We start from the raw sequence: 20038 nt of genomic DNA on the forward strand, positions 1-20038 counted from the left end.
AATAGAGAGCTATGAACATGAATCATCTCAGTCTCCGGCGTGTTTAATGAGTCCAATCGTTCAGACAATCCGAAATGTAGGGGTAAGTTACTCCCACTCGTGCAGGTTTAGCGCGAAAGAAAGAAACGTAATGCACATAGTGCGTCAGTTGTCCATTGATAATAAGTACACTTCAGCACACACAGGGGGGTGGGTCTGTTTGCTTGAGTCACAGTCGAAGGATTGTTTGAATGGTGTTATCACTGATACAATAACATAAGCTCGCAGATGAATCACCTGCTATCATGTGTTGTTCATGGATGTGTTAAGATCTTTGCTACATATAACGTTTTGTTTTCACGATCAGTTTACGCTTGTTATGTTCAACATCCAGTGTGAGTTTTATAGATTATGCTAGGACAAATAGTCATCATACAAAATATAACATCCAATAAATGTGTACCATTAACGGAGAAATACACTACCGTGAATATAGTTTTTCAAATCGATGGTTTTGATGCATTTCCTGTTAAAATTACGCCCCATGTGTAAAGTAATTAGTGTCTTCTCTTTGTTCATACACAAATTGATGATAAAACATGAAAATCAAGTCGGAAATGTTAACAATACACGTTCAATAAAGCTGGAATTAAAATATGATCAGTGCCATGTGTTTTGTGGCTGCGTACGTGAAGTTCAAATAGCATGAACAACAGCCACTAGGCACCCTGTAGACTGTTTGACGTTTCGTGCTCTCGACAGTTGTGTTTGGATTGCGTATGGCCGCAGCTTCATATGCCACAGAAAGGACCGTGCTAGAATTGCGTTTCTCACTCATTATTACCTTTGACATCGGTTTGAACGGACGTACGTAGCGTGTGCTCCATCGAAGCAGCGTCAAATCTTCGCAGATCGTGAGGTGTGTGTGTATGTGACTTCAGCGTTATCATTTGTGATAAAGTGCTGTAACGAATAGTGTGAATTATTAATACATCTCTGGTCCATCGTTTGGGCAGTCAATAACCAATTCGAACTACTAACCAGGTCTGTTTCGTCCGTTACAACTCCACACCAGAGTCGGTGCTATTTTCTTGTGAGTGGTGCACATGTGATATCGGTTTGTGTGTGCTGTAATTTGAGCACTCTGTCCCCTCTCGGATTTTCCGCTCGTTCTTCGCTTGCTAGTATACGGCTATACCTTCACTCCCCTTCGTTAATCATCGAGTTCGTTTAGTGACCTGAGATTTTGTGGTTTCTACCTCTAGCAAACAACGACAACAACACCCCAGCAAGGCGAAACAACATTCCGGTGCAAAATGGCTCTCAACTGTGGACATTCGACGATAAAGTATCTGCTTTTCATCTTTAACCTGCTGTGCTCGGTAAGTGCGACCTGTTTTTTTTTTCGCCGCTTAATGAAAAACACATTTCTACAAGCACACCACTATTATACGGCCCTATGAGATCATCGGGTACGACGACAGCTGAAAGTCGCACATACGATTTGGTACGATAAAAGGGAAAGTGTTCTCTAGACATGTTTCCCTTCGATTCCATCACAGCTGTAAAACCATTGGTGGCAGAGCGCGTCGATGCATGTAATCGTGAGCCGGAGAGGCTAAAAAACTGCACCGTGTTTAAAACTTTACCACCGGGCTCCAAAACAACCGGCGTTGTGCGCTTGTGTTTGGTGGCGTTCCTGGGCCACCCATTTAACATGCTGTGTTTCGGTCCCACCTTTTCTGACCGAAACGTCTGTGTGTGAGGTTATATTTAGCCAACCCAACAGGTCATGTTTCAGTTTGAATCGCGCGCGCGTTTTACTGCCGCCTTCCTTGCAAGCAACCTGGGATATAGATATATGAATCACACTATATTTCAACGCGTTAAGAGAGATTCTTAACCGAGGCAAGAAGAGCAAGAACGCTCCTTTGTTTGTAACAATTCGTTGTAAGATTTTCCTCCCCGTTTGCTGTTACTTGGTTGCCGGTTGCAGCGTATCGAATAAACCGATGCGTAAATACAATTCCCCATCGTTGCAGTGCCGCCGCTGCTGGCTGCTGGTGTGCGTTTGTTCGGGCCTTTGGATTTACCTTCCCTGTCTGATCTTTTCCGAAGCAAAGGGAGAAAATAAGCGAAAGGAAATTGCGTGTTCCCCTTTGTTTGACGGAGCACAAAAAAAATCAGAGCCAACTGGGATTGTTGCTTTCTTTGGACATTAAACGCACACAACTATCACATTGTCGTTAAGGAGCGACCAAGACAGAAGATGTTTGATACGGCGAGACGACCAATTTTAAAGACTCGGAGATTATTTTACCGGAATATGACCATTGGGTTCCAAGGACATCAAATTTGTGGAAAACGAATACAAATACTCTAATACTGTACAATGCTAATTGAATTGATATTCTTCTCGTTAAAGCACAAAAGAGCTATCGTTGCTATGAAAACTACGATTGGAGGAATGAAGCGCATTACGAACCATGCATTTCCCTATGTAGTGTGATAAGATTCTACGAAACTTTGTGCTACACCAGATGCACGAATTCAAAATGATTTTCATTTGCAAAACATGAAGATGGCTTTAGTCAAATTGGCCAATGCACGTTGAAAAGATGCAGACTGCTGCTTAAAATATGGTTTCTAGCAGAAATTTGGTGGTACAATAGTGTCGTAGTCTTTTGGACATTATTGTAGATTATCTTCGTTACTGTTGGATTTCAATTGTGAACAATTGAAATGTTGTGCTCTCGATGCCGAATACTTTTGCAAAAGATCAAGATTGCATGGTGAACAGAGGAATGCTGGATAGGGTACGAGCAATCTAGAAAATATGTTTCTGTGTTGATTTTCTAATTCAAATGTTTTATAAAATGCCTTCAGCAAATCAATCGAATCCATCCATATGAATGTGGTGATGACCTATTTCAACATTCTTTATTGAAGAAGTAGACATGCGGACACGTGCATTTAACCTCGCTAATTCCAACACGTACGCACTACCAACCCATTGCCATATTCCATAAAGGATTCGCGAAGGACAAGCAACTGAAAGAAAGCAAAATTAACCACTCTCGGGACCTATAACGTACGCCAGATGGCGATTGACGTCGTTGTATTCGGCAAAGTGCTATTGCTATGTAGTGGTGGGTAAGTGTTGTTTACTGTGCGATAAGGCAAAAAATAGGGTGCGATAATTTTCATACCGGCATCGGTGGCGTTTGGGAGTTTTCTCCCTTATTAACATGTTTTTCTTCTTTGTGGATCGTAGAAGCTTGAATTTCTGCGCGCGGCACCCACATCCAGACGGGAATGCGCGCATGTGGAATATTGGTTGCCTGCCTGCACCCCGTCATTAAAAACGCAGGCGTAGTCACTTTTTGTCGTCGAATCTCAACTCTCCCCCCCCCATTTTGTTGTGAAACGCTTACGAACGCGGTAAGCGGACAGTCAACATAGCGTTGGAATAAAGCGAACCGCGACCTAACAGAGTCAGGGGCGCAAAGGTGTGTGTCAGGTTTAGCCTGAGCTCTCATGCTGGAATGCTTTTGCCGTGCGTTGTATTTGTGGGCTGGCAAACACACTTACATAAACAGACTGCGCAGACGCACACAACGTATCAGCGGTTCGGTTGTTACTCCCTTTCCTGACGGATACCTTCTCAAGCCCTTTAGGAGTTGCTTCTTCAGCCCAAGGTCTTGGCACGACAGGGAAGTAACAACATGCTGTGCTACTTTCTGTTGAAAATGGAAATTTCTACCCATTGTACAGCTTTTTATTGTCGCGTACGCAGCACCCAGACGTCTCGCGTTACATTGTGTTGAATTTGGTAATCGATTGTGTTCCCTTTCAAAACGCTTCTCAAGTTGCGATCGGTTCCTATCGCAGTCGACGGTATTTTGTTATTTTTCTATATGTAGCATTCCATCGAAGTGTGCTACAGTTTGTCACAACATTGTCTAAGCTTGCTTAGCCTGTTTCGGTGTTATTCTCACATGCACGCAGGATGACCTCATCCATTGAATTGGTTGTTTATTTTAAATTGGCGCCCTGCAAATTGTCTGGCCCATTTGCGAGTTTTGCGGTACGATAGAAGCAACAGGTTTCTATTATTTCTTCATTTTGTGTATTTGTCAGCTCAACAAAGGATGAAGTTTTTGTGGCATTTCATTTTCGTCTGCCAAGAATTAGTCATTTTTCTTGCTAAACACCCAGTGTAAGTAAACATCAGTCAGTAAATTCAGTCTTATCGTAAGGTAAACTTTCGTGAGATAGCTTGCCACCTTTTCCTGCCGGCGAGCACGTTGCTGCTACTATTGTGAGCAGTTGCGCTTATCGATACGAGTACAGGAACCCTCAAGTATTGTTGGTGTGTGTCGTCAATTTCTCAAGTGCATGTCTTAACTTCGGAGCTTCCTCAGGATGTAATTAAGTCAACGAGACAAATAAAATAATTAACTCTTCTTTCTATTGTAAACGTTATGCGCCACAAGGCATGACGACAATGTTCGTTCCTGGGAGGTTTTAATAATCCAAATACACAAAGATCGCAAGTCTTCCTATGTTCTCATGCTTTCACTTAATGTTTTGTGTATATTTTAGGACACTTGTATATCGCGCTACTATTCCCAAACAGCGAACCCTTCGGGATAATGAAAGCTAACCGCGAATCGGATATACTCGGCCTTCCCTTATTTCTTTTGCCGCACATCGACGAATGTAAACAAATGCTCCACATTTCATTTCCTCCCAATACGCGTGAAGTGTAAGGGAAAACAATGTAAAGAGATCTTATGACGGACGTACACAGAAACGGCTAACGATTTGTAAACAATTAAACAATTTTAGGCCTTCGTGTGTGTATTCGGGATGCATGCCCTGGCATGTGGTTTTGCTTTTGAAGATCGTTAAAAAATATATCCCTTGAAAAGTAGAACAATTACTCAACCGGGGAATGTGTGTAAGGCCCTTTCGAAGCGGGGAACAGATCTCTTGTAAGCGTTTCGATCGAGAATGAATGGACAGTTGTGTGCGTTTGTTTATTTTAAAATTTTGTATTGGGAAGTACGTTAAAGTGGCTTCATGCTCTTTAGGCCCTTTAGATTATTGCTGGTATACTTTAGCTTAATTTTAATGTACAAGAAGTGAACCAATGAGTTTTATAAAATTGTATTCGTATGCATCCGTTGATTTATTGTGTTTGTAAGATTTTATCAACACTGCCTAGTGTTAGTGGACTTGGACACATGAAGCTTCAACATAATATTCCACTAATAGAAACATAACGGGTGGATTGTTCGGTGTCATCCTTATAACGTGACTCAAACCACTGGATACGTTGTCTACATTTGCTCGTTATTAGAAAAAAATGTTTCACTAATGTGTGTTATATTTTTATGAAGAATTGTTGTATCCAGAACCACCTAACACGTCCTATCGAGAGAGCCGTATCTGTGATTAGGTGAAAGGCTTACCAAATACATCGCCAATGTACCCAGGTATCTTATCAATAAACACCATGCCTAGGTGTAGATAAGATGAGTCATTGCGTAACTTGACACTTGTCCTAATTCCATACAAAAAAAAAAAATAATAATTGTACCACAGGGCTTCAAGTGATTGGACAGAATAATATCTGCTGCTAGGGCGTGTGGTCAGAAAAAGTGTTGATTAAACGAATCAGTGGAATTTTGATTACAATCCAATTTCGGTTCCACTTGCAATCGGGCTCAGATGAAATGTAAATATTTATTCTTTCTTTTCGCTTGTTAAAGTTGCAACACCACCGGGTCGGCGCAAAAGCTTGGAAAATTATTTTCACATAAACCAATTTCACGCTACTCACGTTCGAATAAATAAACAGACTCACTAAATATGTTAAACGGAACGGTATTCGCTGTTGGATCTGTTTTTTTTTGTATGTGTGCGATAGAGGTTGTAACCCAGGATGTGCATCAATTGCTAACTGATAAGATTATGCGCATTCCTAGTAATAACCCATGAGGCAATCGTGCGCTCGATCGATTATATTTTGCAAAAAAAAAAAATCGAGGAAATAAGGCGATCAACAGTGTGCTGATGACGTGCTGCATATTACAGCAGTTGGTCTGACTGACAACCGTGTCGCGAGCCTTAGGATGTTTCAAATTTATTAACACTTCCTTTTTGCAATTTGAAGGCCCCCTTGTTTATCTGGCTTGGTACAGATTTAATTGGTTTTAATTCTTCTTTCTGTTCCTCCTTTTTTAGTATGTAACGAAAATGAACAGCAGCTATGCTATTTCCCCCCTCAAGGTCGCGCTACTTGGAGGATCGCTTCAGGTCACGCACCGTCTCGGATAGAAGACCCCAACCGATTCCCGCGAGACCATGAGGATGACATATTGGGTTTCGGTGCGTTTGCGAAACGAGCACTCGATACGGTGCTACATATGGCGGTTTCCGCTTTGCAAACTCGCGTTCTCTCGAGCAAGCGGCATCGTCGGTTACTTCAATGTCATTTGGGCACGAACTGTATGAATCACCTGTTTACTTGTTCGGTTGCGCTAGTGCAATTGCTTCGATCGTTGCTTGCGCGCGATCACTCAAACCAATGACAGGCGCATTTGATCAGCGGCGGCGGACGCATGAAAATGACTTGTGTGCGTGTCAGGCTGATACTGGGACAGGAGCAAATACTGTAGTTGGTGGATGGTTCGATGAGTGTGCGCCACCGCGCTTGTTTACCTTTGATGATCCATCCCCATTCTGCATGGGATGACGCACACCGTCATCACGGAAGACGTGGGAAGTTGCTGGAAATTAGAACTGTTTCATCAGAATGACATATGGCACGTATATACATTGGGAACAACGTAAGTTCCTCCCCCATTACCCGTTCGCTGCCCACCAGAAGAACCCCAAGCGGGGTAAGAGTGGTGGGTCACGTGTATGTGTTTGGGGGTTACACTATCGATTCAGAATTTGCAAATGGCGGACTGCATGATACGTCGAGAGCAACCGTACACAAACACACATGCGTATAGAGCAACGCAAACAGAACGCCACGGTCCACGCGATCGCTGTTACGGGTGGCTGCACCTCAGTGTTTGAAAACTACGGGTGAACCCCCCTGAGGATGAGGTTTACTGCAATAGCCACATAACCCTCACCGTGTGTAGTAGTACCAACCTCGGAATCGGCATCGTATTGCTGCCTAAACGAGGCGTTGTGCGAAAAGTTTATGGAACTAGAACGCCTTCGTGTCAAGGGGAAAGAAGCAATAACCACATGATGATCGCCGTCTCAGCACGAACTTCTGTTTGATCTCGCACCATACAAGCGAACGGAGCCGTTTTTGGGTCCGACTGTGTGCTTGATCGTTCGTGTTGTAACAAATGGGGAGAAAACAAACTTAAGCGGGAAAGCTACAAGCGACACCATGAACACATTCCGATTACGCATTTGAAAAATATTTGAGACAAAGAACACACGAAATGTTGTTGTTTTTTTTTTTTTTACAAAAACCATCTGGAACTAGTAATATCCAAGAAGCTGTTCGGGGGCGTCTTATTTACCAGCTTGAACTGGCACCCAACAACACCCACATACTAACAGCCCTCTCCCCCGAGACTTGGTCGCGTTTCCAGTCGGAAAATGGATGTTGCTGTGCGCGTGTAGGTGAAACTCTAAGGCGTTTCATTTACGCGCTCACTGTATAGAGGCACAACGCACTAAAAATTTCTGGACCCGTCATTAGGTCATTATTCCATTTCCATTCTTTTTGCAGCAGTAGGGTGATACAGCTTTTCTTGTCCACCTCTCATACCCTTCCAATCGCAACCGCATTTACGCTTGGTGTGGCGTTTGAAATCGTAAAAAAAAACACCACACTCTTGGTATGGCCCTCACAGGGGGACTCCTCCACTATCCCTCTTCCTGCCTTTTCGGGGTAGGTTGAGCGTATAATCCGCTTTTGGTTACGATTTAGCGAGCATAAACCACTCATTTGATGAGCTGTTTTTGTTTGCTTTTCGTCGGTGCTCTATTTTACCGGTTTTCCCCCAAACAGATAGCCAGAGCGCGCCCTTCGACCCGGTATTGATACAATATTTATTAATTTTGCCCAATAATTCACCGGACAGAGCGCGCGGCGTGGAACGCTGATCGCAACGCACCTCAGAACCTTTTGGCCTCACCATGAAATAAATGACGATCGTGACGGGGCATGAATATTCACGACCTAGATTTTAGTTTGGTGAGGAGAGAACCGCCTTTGCTCTGCTGCCACAAAGCATGAATCAGAGGAATAGAATTTAGCGTGGGAAAAGAAGCTATCTGTTGATTGGAGAGACTATTTCCTTCGTACACGCAAAAAAAAAACCTGCGGTGCGTTAAGAGGTTCATGGTCGCTTTCGCACTTTTCATGTTTTCACCTTCAATCAACCCAGTTTAGTTCTCCATTATGGTGCGGTTTTATTTGTGGCTTGCGGTGATTAGTCACGTGGCAGTGTGCTGTTCCGGTGGATTTCATTTTCCCGCCAGAGTTCTGTCCCCGTATCTGTAACAACAGCAGAACAGGAAATGGTTTGTTCTTCTTCATTGCTGTGAAAGCAAGTGGGAGCAAAAGGAGGTCAGTTTATTTAGCCCTGTTGGTGGGTGGGCACACCCGACAATCCAGTCAGGACATTTTTTTGGGGTGTTAGAAGTCGCGATCTTGTCCTCACGCGCGTTTGTGCCCCCTACTGCGTGCGCTACTGTTGACGAAGGGTGTTCGATATCGATTAATGGGACAAGTTATTGTTGTCTCCATTTAATATTTGAAATGAGTGACAGCATTATTGACTTGCCCCTCCAGTGCCTTGCACACTACCATCAACGTATGGGAGGGTAAATGTGGCGTGAATATCCTGACCTGCATACTAATGATAGCTGTTCTGTGCACGGTTGTAATTGTCCATGTCCATGTCCATTGGAATTGTGCGTGTGTGTGATCACGAATCAACCATCTCATGCACACGATGGCGATATTACCGGTATCCCATGGCCAAGGTCAGTGCGAGACTCCTACAACCGAGTGTGTACTCCCGCGCGGACCATTTTACACCAATATGTGTTCCGAGCGCGAATGCAGTGCGCAACAAACATCCATTTGCGTGATTTTTGTTTATCTTGCTACGAACAATCAACTAGTCAGTCCCATGTATTACTGGAGCTTTGCCGACAGGAAAAAAAAAGAAAGATTAAATGGAATCACGTCCACGACACAGAAAAACCACACACTGCCTATTGCAGCGGCAGAGAGAGGAAATACGATATATGCAAGTGTGAAAAATAAATACACGCCTCGCCCGAGACGCGCGAGAACCTTGCCGGATTTATGGGCGATTGTGTGTGCTGCTTGCTGCTATTGCCTGTTGGCCGTGGTTGAGGTTGTGGCTGTGACTCTCTCTGTCGGTCACGATGACATCATGTCGCGGTTTTTGTCATTCTGGTGTACTGCGACTTGTCGGTATGTAAATCGGAATGGTGATGACGATGACGATGGGTCACCAAGCTCCCTCAATTTGTCATGTGATTTGATGGGCGCAAAATGAAATGACCAATTCTTGGTACCTCATGCTAAATTGAAGTCTTCTTCGACGGTATTTGTGGGAACCCTCTAACCCAAAATTCTTTTAGGTTATCTCATTGGGTGGGTTGAGTGTGTTGTGGTGGGATGGGTCGACGAAGATGCTGGTCTGTGTGGGCTTGGTGACCATCGTAGCTTTGCCGGGCACCTTTGTAAAGCTTGACCGTATGCGGAAGTCATAAATATTGTTAAACACGCTACGAGATTAGTTTTTCAAAGCATTTTACAGCTTTATTTGTGCTTGCAAAAAAAAAACACACCCAAATTAAAGAACACAAAGGAAAGTAAGTAGTACTTAGAAACAAATGGAGCTGTTCTTACTCATCACTATTTTGCCTTTTATTTCGTGACATGAAATCCCAAACACAAAACCCGCCGGGAAAACACACACACAGCACACACCACACGTGCGCGCAGGCTCCCAATCTTTCCGGTCGCAAATTCCAAATGCGACTCTTTTGCTTCCCCCTTTTTGTCGGCCACAATCAATCCGAAAAGCGTACGCGCCTCTATATCCATCTGCATCAAACTTTCGATAGTTGGCAGTGAGAGACGGGGGGAGGGTAGCAGTTCTTCTTCGTCTTGTGCAAACACCCTCTCGTGGCTTCGGGGCCCCCTCCCCCCCCCCCCCTAAAACGGCGTAATTGCTATTGCGCCCCAAAAACACTCCTCTCACACCACCGTATGGACGCGACACTATGTCGGGTATGCCGCTTCTGCATCCCTCCACCCACAGAATCGTGGCACCATTTTGGTTTGGTTTTGGAAGGGACGAGAGGACAGTGGTACCGGGGGGAGTTTAAGGATGGCGACGGAGTGCTGCTTCTTTTTGCTGCGCTTGTTATTACTGCTGCCGTGGGGCAGCCAGCATATTTAAGGGGTTGTGCCCGCGTCAACAACGATGTTGTGCTGCTGGGCGTTATGGTGTGATTCGTCTTGGACGAATTCCGTAACATATCCGGGATGGATAAGATGGGTGTGATGTGGAGGGAAGACGGTGGGTTCAGCAGGAATGGAGCGAGAAGCGAAGAATATTCAAAGCAGAGAAGGCTCCAATACTAACAGTCCCTTTCCCCGCAAGCATATCACACAAGTATCTGTTTGTATGTGTGTGTGTGCTGGTGAAGCATAGCAGTAGAGAACGAATGATCTAATCAGGAAGTCATTCCGATACAGACAGGGAGAAAAGAATGATCGATCGATCGAAAATCGATTGAATTGCATGGAAGTCTTGAGGGAAATGTTAAATTCCCTCAACGTTCGAGTCGTTACCTATCGCAATCTTTAAATGGTCACATTTTCGGCAGTTAAAATTTCAAGTTTCTCCATGAAAAGCTTGATCACACTACGATAACTCAACCAAACTGGTAGCAAAAGTAGGCTGTCTGGAGCTGGTATGTCCTACTTATTGGCCGTATAGAGAAATAAACGGAGATGTTTTCGCTTTACGACGTATGCGTAACTTGTTGCATCGTTCTTTATCTTATCGCTTCCGTTCCATGCGTGGTATGATTCATGCGTGAACATATGAAACAAATGAAGTAAAAGATAATAGTTGATTTTCTTGGGCTAGGACTTGTCTTATCTCGAGTACGTGTGCATATGTCAGAGATTGATCTATCTATCGGTAAAATATGTTCACACTCTCACGGCAGAAGGGAATTCTTTGTGCATTTTTAAAATGGCCAAGCGATATTTTTCAAACATTTGTACATTCGAAAATTATCCAGAGCAGCGAGCGGTGTGTATGTAAAAATAAAGTTGTGTTGATATCGGATACCGGTTCGTTGATAAGCTCGTGGCGCAGATGTGGTATAGGCAGCTAAGTTAAGATTGTACTCGGTTGAGATTTTTGCTTCGTGGACTGGTTTTTGCTGTAGCAGCATACGAACTCAACAGTTACCAGTTTACTGAGGCAACACAACGTATTGTCCCGACATGAAGATGACTTTGATTAGAATTAGCAAACATTTTCTTATACCGTATAGTGCAATGTTTGTCAGAAATCTATTTCTAATTTAATATTTTTTTTTCTCTCTCCTCGTCTAACACACCACAGCTGTGCGGTATTGCGCTGATCGTGATCGGTGCCGTTTCGTTGGTAAAACTAGAGGAACTGCGCGAGATCAGCGATGAGTACAACATCGTCGCACCGTCCATCCTGCTGATCGTCTTCGGCTCGATCGTGTTTGTGATCTCGTTCTTCGGATGCTGTGGTGCTATCCGCGAATCGTACTGCATGACCTCGACCGTAAGTAATTGTCGATGGTTAAGTGGCCTCAAGTCAACTCAATTCTAATTCCAATTTTATATCCCACTTTCTACTCCCGGGATACAACAGTATAGCTTCTTCCTGATCCTGCTCGTGATCGCCCAGATCGTGATCGCTGTGTTGGTGTTTGTGTTCGTCGGTGATGTGACCACTGCCATCAAGAAGGGCTTCGAGCGTGTATTCCAAAACCGCGACAACCCGGTTAACGCCGATCTGATCAACTCGATCCAGCAGAATGTAAGCTTGGTTATTGGCTCGCACTGCCACGCGCTTGAAAGTTACTGAGCAGCACTAATTTCTTTTTTTTTACCCAATTTTGTAGTTGGAATGTTGCGGCAAGTCAAGCTTCTTGGACTACGGTATTTCGTCGTTCCCGCAGTCGTGTTGCAGCACCGGTGGAACTGCTCCGCTGTGCGTTCCATTTGCCACTGGCTGTTTGAGCCGACTGTCCGAGTTCCTGGACAGTGCCGGTAACATTGTCGCCTGGGTGTCGCTCGGTGTGGCCGCCATCGAGCTGGTCGGTCTCATCTCGGCCTGCTGCCTGGCCAACGCCATCCGCAACCAGCAGAGAAGGTCTGGATATTAGATTGAACCTCCTGATCCTTCCCATCAATCCTGTATTCTGTGTCACACCCATATTCACCCGGCATTTCCTTCTCATCTATCCTTCCTCCAAACACAAACCAAAGCTCCATGGAGAGATGAGTGTGGAGGGAAAGTGTATTATGCGCCTGTTATTCGCGCGTACCCTTTACTCGGTATTAATATGAAACGCGTATAACCTACTACTATTACCACCTACTAACAGTGTGTCCTACATGTAATGAACAATCATTATAATAACGAAACGAAAACTAAAACCTGCTCCTAATATCTCTACTTTGCCATCATGATTCTTTTCTTCCTGTCCCGGAAGTGCAAACCTTTCATCTAATGCATTATTTTGTGTCTTTATTTTTTTTGTCGTGTTCTTCGTCCCGTTTCTCTTACCAATACAGATACAGCTAAAAAGTGTTCGCTACTATAAGCTTTTTAGTAGCTTTTTGGGTGGGGTGGTGTATGTCGTCCGTCTTATTATATGGCAGTGCCGGAAGAAGGAAACGAAACCGCGAAAATATGATGCTTTCAAGTTAGTAACCATAGTAGGGAGATAAGTTTGGGATTTAAGACAAACGGCGGGAACATTATTTGTAGTGTGTGTGTGTGTGTGTGTGTACACCAATGCACACGAGGACGTTTGTGTGTGTACGAGTTTGTGATGTCATTGGGGTTGCGGTTTAATGTTGGGATTATGTCCCTTATGAGAAAGCCTAGACAACGATATAATGCATCCTGCAGGAGAGGAACACATCGAAGGACAACTCTTGAGCACAATTCATTCATGCAATGAAGACAAATCAGCTGCTGTTTGTTCTTATTTGTTGAAAAGAACAACAAACACGCGAATATCATCATAAGGGCCGCGCCTCAAAAGGAAACCTCATCACCACCGACACCATCAGCCATCACCAAAGGGGGCTTCAGAGAGGATCATCGTGGATCGTTCTATCTTCCGGTGTGTATGTGCGTGTGCCACACGTACGCGAAACTACAAACACACACACACACACACAACTAAGCAAATATGTTCACGTGTGTTGGGGTGCGTGTAAATCGTTGATCGTTCTCGAACTTGCTACATGTTGTATTTTTTTCTATGTTTGCACAAGAAAGGGCTTTTTCGCTATTGATGCTACTCATCACATGCAAACCGCATATATTTATCTATTTTTGGCTTTCTGTTTACAAACGAGAGAGAGAGAGAGAGTAACGAGAGAGTGTGTGCTACATTAATTAGGTTGCTGATCAACACCAACTGGTCCATGTTTGCTTTCAATTCTTTCCGAACTTCGAATATTCCCGAGTGTGTACGGTAATGCGCAAAACATATAATGTATGTAACGTTGTGTGGGTCTGTTTGGGCAAGGGAGAAACACACGACCGTTAGCATGTAAGGCAAATCTCCATCCTCATTGAACTATATATATATATCTGTATGGCATAACGAAAAGGAAATTTGAACGAATTCAAATGAAATTTACAAACAATACACGTTAACGGACCTATAGTGTTTGTTGTTGATAGGCAGGGAAATATTTCACACATTTATAATGTTTATTACCAAAAGGAAGGACTCATAATTGGTTTTTGCAACTGAAAAAGGCAAAGTTTATATTATAATTTTTGTATCAAACACATCTTCAGCTCTAGAACAGAACAATTCATGTACTTTCAGTGTAGTATTTCTCACCAGGAGAGAACTGTTGAATTTGACCAACAAAAGGCAGTTAAATATATATATATACAAAAATGAAGAAACTTCTGTCGTTAAAACAGGGTGTGTGTCTGTCTTGTGGAAAACGTGCTGTAGTAGCTTGTTATTCATGTTTTTGGGCGATGTTTCCATTCTCTGCTTTGATTTGTTTTTGGTTCGATTTAAGGCTGTAACTACTGATAAATTTTCCTTTGCTTTTTTATTGAATGTTTTGTGGGCTCATCTCATTAATCAAAGAAAGAAAAAAAGCCCTTCCTCTGTTGATAAATCACACTTACTTATATAGCATTTGATTAAAAACGTCTTCGTTGGTTAAGTATTTCATGAGTCTATTTGCTAAATAAAGTCAAAATGTACACTTCGTATAGGACAATTACTATAACTACAACAGCTGTCTTGGTTTGCTCTCACGAAGCATCCATTTTTGTCGATTGTATGTTTTGTAGTTCCATTTTCAAAAACATTTTCAAGCTTGGATCGGCGATCCTTTGCAGCACAATTTCGCGTGCCTTTTCGCCCCCGTCGTCTAGTATTTTGGTCAGATCTGCAGCATACTGAATCCAAACACAATTCTGGCAACCGGACATGCAGCATGTGGTGGGCTCAGGTGGAAGCTAAAAATGGGAATCGGTTTTAATGAGAACTTTATTCCCCTTATGGCAGTGGCAGAATGCTTCTTGATCATTACCTCCGGAACAATGTTGTCTTTTACCGTTCCATTAGGTCCATTTGTACTAGAGCAAAAGCGGTAAGCAGCATTTCTAGCTTGAACGTTGCGGATTGTATTCAGTATAACGCAATTCATCGTTTGCACCTTGGACCCGGAAAGGCAAGGCGACTCGCACCGCGACTATATGCAACCGATCTGATAAAAAAACACCTTTCACTAAACGATTCTTGCTTCTACTTGGTACTGTACCTATCGCAATACACTTTGAAACTCTCAAACCGTTTAAAGAGACGCATAATTTGGATTAAAAACAAACAATCTTCCTATCAGCTGCTTTCTATTTACTTCGCTAATTTTGCAACTTGACAACTTGACGTAATCAAGAGAGGGCGGGAAATTGCGTACCTAGTGTGCGATGTAATTTATAAAATAAATTATTTAGTTTCTAGCTTATTTTGATTTTAGAAAAGAGATTATTTAAATAAAAGTATCTCTAACATTTAGTTGCGTATAGATTTTTGTCGGTTGAAATAAAATCGAATTATGATTAAAATTGGGCTGCGTACGTTGTCCACCAACTTCCAAGGTAATTTTCTCCAAACATTGTCATTCTCACGAGGCACCCTGTAACCAGTTTGACGTTTCGAACAGCTTTGTGACTTTTGGCGAAACGTCGTTGTTGGATTGAAGTTACGTAAAAATTTGCCTTTTGCTCTAACAAATACGTAAGTTTTTAGCAAAAACTGTGACAAATTTGTAAAATTTCTGTTTCAAATATCTAGTGTCCGATTCTCTCAATAGTATATAACCGAAATACGTTAAACATAAATCGATTTAATCGTGAGAATCGTTGCAGCAAGTTCGCAAAACTTCCCGACCCTGTGTTTTGTTTTGATTTTACATCTCCGGTTATTGAGTTGAAACTCGTCAATAATCAGTTTGAAGCGGTTAAATTGCAGATTTGTCATTGTTACCCCATCTGTACTATCCTTTCTACACCATTTGCTCAATGTGTATTGTTTTCTTTCAGCCAAACATGAGCTTAAAGGCCAATTACTACGACAAGCCGGAGGGCGAAGACCTATTCGGTAAGATGATCGCCACCAACAAGTACGCATTGGCCGGTGGTCTCGGTTGGTCCACGGTCGAAGTGATGATGGTATCGAAACCGAAGGGATATATGCCCACCATCGCCCGGTACATGTATTTCACGGGCCCGTTCGTCGGGATGGCCTCGGCCTTTACCGTCGGTACATACGCTGCCAACAAGCTGCGCGGTCAGGATGATGGCTGGAACTACGTTGCCGGTGCGTTTGCGGCTGGCGGTGTGTACGGCGCGTGGAAGCGAAATGTCATCAGTGGGCTGGTAGCTGGTTTAATTTTCAGCGTCGCGGGCGCACTCAAGAAGCAGTCCGTGGATGAAGGCTGGGAATTTTTCCCCGATGTAAAGAAACACGCCGTCAGCGCGGTCAATCCGAACCGTTACGATTTCACCTTGACTCAGGAACGCGAACGGGGATGGACGACCGGCAAGTGAGTGTTGAAAATGGATAAATTCGGTTCCGGTTCCGTTGTAAAGCATGTTAGGCAATAAATACTGTGGATACTACAGTGCGTGTACGAGGATTGGTGCGAGAATTAAGATACGAGTGAACAATCTCACATTCGAACATAGTTCAAGTACAAGGAATGTAATTCAACAGCTGTGGAATATGCAATTCGCCGTTTTAGAACAGAAAATTAAAGCCAGAAAGGAGTTTAAGCTTATTATACGCAAGAGCAAATACAAAACAAATATACAATGGGCTGCGAAAAGTCATACGATCCAAATGTTACTAACTAAAGATAAGATATCTTTCATATGCCAATTTTGATTACTAGACATTAGAAGACGCGACAGTGATAATGTGGTCTATGTCCTATTCGACAAGCTGAAAGTTGAGAATGAGAGCGGTACCTAGACAGTTTACAGTTTCATTATCCGATCAATTGTATTGTGCGTTGCACCATGGACGACGCACAGTACTTCCGTCTGCAAAAAAAGAGAAACAAACCATTTTAAATAACGGGCAGGGTCACGAAATTTAAATGATGAACATGAAAATTAGCACCCAATTGCAGTAATTCACCTTCTTCGACAATCCACAACCTGACCTTACGTCAACGGTGCTGTGCACGAGGAACGGGAAGTACGTTTCACTTTTCATCCACGGCCAAAGGTGGAAATGGTGATCAGCCGAGTGAACTTTTCATGCCGTAAAACGCAAAACCAGTCATGACTTCCCCTCCGTTTAAATTAATTGAACCCGAACGGTTGAAACTTCGGCACTCACCTTCCACACAGCGTGGGGTGCAGCGATGCAAACGGAAGTGCTACGAAGCAGAACAGCTGGATCCTTCCGCATCCCTAGCAGGGTGTGTTTTATGTAGAATTTCCTGTATTTATTTATTTTTTCGTTAGTTTTACTACCTAATGTTAAAGTATACTCCCCCTACCTGTCAGTTCGAAATCGACGAATCCATCACAGAAAAGGTACACACCGCATATCTCTGGATCGATTAATTAGTTCGGAAAAGTCTGCGCCTTAAAGCGTTTCTAGTTTAGGGTGTAATTGAAGTTAACACCATTAACATTAACCCTAATTGGTGCTTAAATTGTCACCCACGAAATGAATGGTAAGTCAGGACGGAACAGTTCTCACACCCTTCCACGGGCAAGATGGGCCGGTGTCTTCCTTCCGTGGATGGTTCAAAACCAACAGCAGATAAACACCGTTCGCTTACCGTGGTCAATGCACTGTGCAACGCTGTAAGAAATTTGTTCCAACAAAACACTAGCGTGGCGCGTTTATCTTTCCGCGATGATCACAGCTAGTGGTAACGTCAGTCCAACAATCCCCTGCCGTAACCGGAAGTTGTACACATTTTTCCCGTCATTTTTCATGTCTCATTCGCGAAAAAAAAACAACGAATGTAGAAGAACCTAAACCATGGGCCTCCGAAAATGAATTGTTCCAGCGTGAGTCAGAATGAGCACACCTCACCAGTTGTTCGGTGAGGCAATAAATTGCTTCTTTACTACATCTGTATGTAGGGTTTAGCAGGCCAATGTATCTTGTTCGCCAAGATGCAGTTCGACGTGCAAAAGTTACACTCTAACTGTACCATACCTACTTTATCAAACTGCAGTAAGAGTCGTTGAACGGTTGCCGGTTCAATTGATAAAATTGCTGCAATTAATACACCCATGAGTTTGCGTACAGCTCGCAGTTCTGTTGCGTAGCCCTGTAATCGGCCCGATCGGCTAGTTTAATCAAACTTTGAAGCATCGACCGGGGAAGCTCGCAATGTGACCCTTGGGTTAGACACGAGAAAGCGGAAGAACGTGTGCGTATTGTACGTCGCTATTTATTCACCTGGAAGGGAATATTTAACCGCTTGTACGGAATCATGCAGAGAAGTGCTTTCCTGGTATCTGCTGTCCCTCATGTGGTTTCTGTCAATAAAAACGTTTTCACAATGTGGGGTGAGTACACCGAATGCGAAAAAAAGGTCAATGCGCACGGCTATGCAAAGTATTTCAGAGGATGGCTACTACTACTACCTCAGCTCATGAGTACGGTTCATGAGTAACAAAAGAAGATGTATGTGTTCGCCTTATCGATGAACCCCCCTGCCTGATGGGTGATGTATCTGATATCGCTTATCAGGTAGAATATTACCCTCGTAGCATTGGGGTGTATTCTGAGCACTGCATGAAGTTGCGAAGTAGCGTTATCCTCCTATGAAGAAACAGAAAGAGAACATTATTGAGCAACACCGTTTGATTGAAGAGGGTTTAAAAGTATTCGATTACACAACGCAATGAATGCTATCGTCGATCAATAAATTGAGTCTGAAATATCCGAGTTAATACCGAGCAGAAACAAGTATGCATTGAAAACCTCTTTGCACCAAAGCTGCTACGGTGTATAACAGTGTGTTGAGATCTTTGTAGACATTTAGACATTAGCAGTGCGTTCTATACAGGAAAGCAACAGCAAACTGAACGCCATCGTGTGATTGTTTAAAGTTTATCACAAAACAAAAGCTCCAATTCCATAGCACTAGCAGTAGAGTGCATCACATGTCTATGCTACTCATTGGCACTCCTTGGTAGAGCTAGATCGTGCTGTGATCGTGACATGCACCAAACGCACACATGCACCCCCCCCCGTTTGAAGGTTAGTGTCGCTTCCATTGTGTGTACCAAGATGGACAATTTGAATGCCGTACCAAAGAATCTCGCACGATCAAAACAAAGGGAGCTTTCTCTGTTCAACGCAGCTCGCTTCCATTCCACGGGTTTGGGGCAGTCATTGGACCAATCCCATAAATCACCACGCGCAGGCCTACTACCGGTTTGTTTTTTTTTTTCTCTCTCTCTATTTGGCTGTGCTTTTGTGGGTCTGGTTCGGGGACTGGAACTGGATCATGAGCATAGATCACCCCGGAGCGCTTTATTGAATGTCCAGATCGTTTGGAAGAAATGTGATGATTTACCAACGCGCAAACAGCACCCTATGGGCACACAATTTCGGCAGGTAGCGGGACCGAATGTTTTGTTTGGACAGCCACTGTTGACGTAAAAATGGCTCCAATAAGTTAGCCCCACAGCACAGTAGTAGCGCCACCGACGAATCTGTGACAGATTGCTAGCATTTCCGGTAGTCGACCACTCGTCGAAATGGAGGTGTGGCACACTGAAGGGGTTATATGTTTTATGGTGGGGTGGGGAGATGCTTGTTTGTTGTGTGATTAACGGGAAGAAGAGATATGAAGCGGGGGGAAACTATCGTCACCCACACCCGTGAAAGATTTGGTTCGAAATATGCGACATAAAATGGATGACCAATTCCTAAACTCCGAGAGAGAGAGAGAGGGAGGAGTGTACCACATCACGATGGGAACTTTTCCCTTCGTCCAGCACCGGTGGCGTTTGCATTCAAGCGTGATGCAACGGCGTTCGTACACCCGAACGAACGGATCTACGGGCACACACACACACAAACATACGGTCCGATACGTAAATCTATACAATTTTTTTTGGGTGAAACATTACAGAAAAAAAACATGCTTAAAATGCACATCGCGCATACAAACCCGCGCCGGTACCCGTTGCGGATGGTTGCATACCTTGCGAAACCCCCG

At 43.6% G+C, this 20038-nt stretch overlaps 3 protein-coding genes across 3 annotated transcripts; 2 read left to right on the forward strand and 1 right to left on the reverse strand.

Moving 5' to 3' along the window:
- Nucleotides 1–1270: 1270 nt before the first annotated feature.
- Nucleotides 1271–12450, forward strand: LOC128710864 (23 kDa integral membrane protein-like). The gene is made up of 4 exons (XM_053805718.1): nucleotides 1271–1361; nucleotides 11652–11843; nucleotides 11934–12101; nucleotides 12187–12450. Exons 1-4 carry the CDS (start codon nucleotides 1296–1298, stop codon nucleotides 12448–12450), a joined length of 690 nt encoding a protein of 229 aa, XP_053661693.1. The 5' UTR covers nucleotides 1271–1295.
- Nucleotides 12451–14585: 2135 nt separating this feature from the next.
- Nucleotides 14586–14983, reverse strand: LOC128714884 (oxidoreductase-like domain-containing protein 1). Its single transcript, XM_053809765.1, has 2 exons — nucleotides 14867–14983; nucleotides 14586–14792 (listed from the first exon to the last, which is right to left on the reverse strand). Exons 1-2 carry the CDS (start codon nucleotides 14981–14983, stop codon nucleotides 14586–14588), a joined length of 324 nt encoding a protein of 107 aa, XP_053665740.1.
- Nucleotides 14984–15884: 901 nt separating this feature from the next.
- LOC128713988 (uncharacterized) lies at nucleotides 15885–16385 on the forward strand. The gene has a single exon (XM_053808863.1). The coding sequence runs from the start codon at nucleotides 15885–15887 to the stop codon at nucleotides 16383–16385; it is 501 nt and encodes a 166-aa protein (XP_053664838.1).
- Nucleotides 16386–20038: the final 3653 nt, after the last annotated feature.

This window comes from Anopheles marshallii, chromosome 3, assembly GCF_943734725.1.
Source record: "Anopheles marshallii chromosome 3, idAnoMarsDA_429_01, whole genome shotgun sequence".
Taxonomy (NCBI): Eukaryota; Metazoa; Arthropoda; class Insecta; order Diptera; family Culicidae; genus Anopheles; species Anopheles marshallii.

Excerpts from the sequence above, each read along its gene's own strand:
- LOC128710864 (XM_053805718.1), top strand. The coding sequence starts at position 1,296 with ATGGCTCTCAACTGTGGACATTCGACGATAAAGTATCTGCTTTTCATC. Across the intron at positions 1,362-11,651 it reads TCTTTAACCTGCTGTGCTCG|CTGTGCGGTATTGCGCTGAT; the intron begins GTAAGTGCGACC and ends AACACACCACAG. Across the intron at positions 11,844-11,933 it reads CGTACTGCATGACCTCGACC|TATAGCTTCTTCCTGATCCT; the intron begins GTAAGTAATTGT and ends GGGATACAACAG.
- LOC128714884 (XM_053809765.1), bottom strand. The coding sequence starts at position 14,983 with ATGAATTGCGTTATACTGAATACAATCCGCAACGTTCAAGCTAGAAAT. Across the intron at positions 14,793-14,866 it reads AAGACAACATTGTTCCGGAG|CTTCCACCTGAGCCCACCAC; the intron begins GTAATGATCAAG and ends TCCCATTTTTAG.
- LOC128713988 (XM_053808863.1), top strand. The coding sequence starts at position 15,885 with ATGAGCTTAAAGGCCAATTACTACGACAAGCCGGAGGGCGAAGACCTA.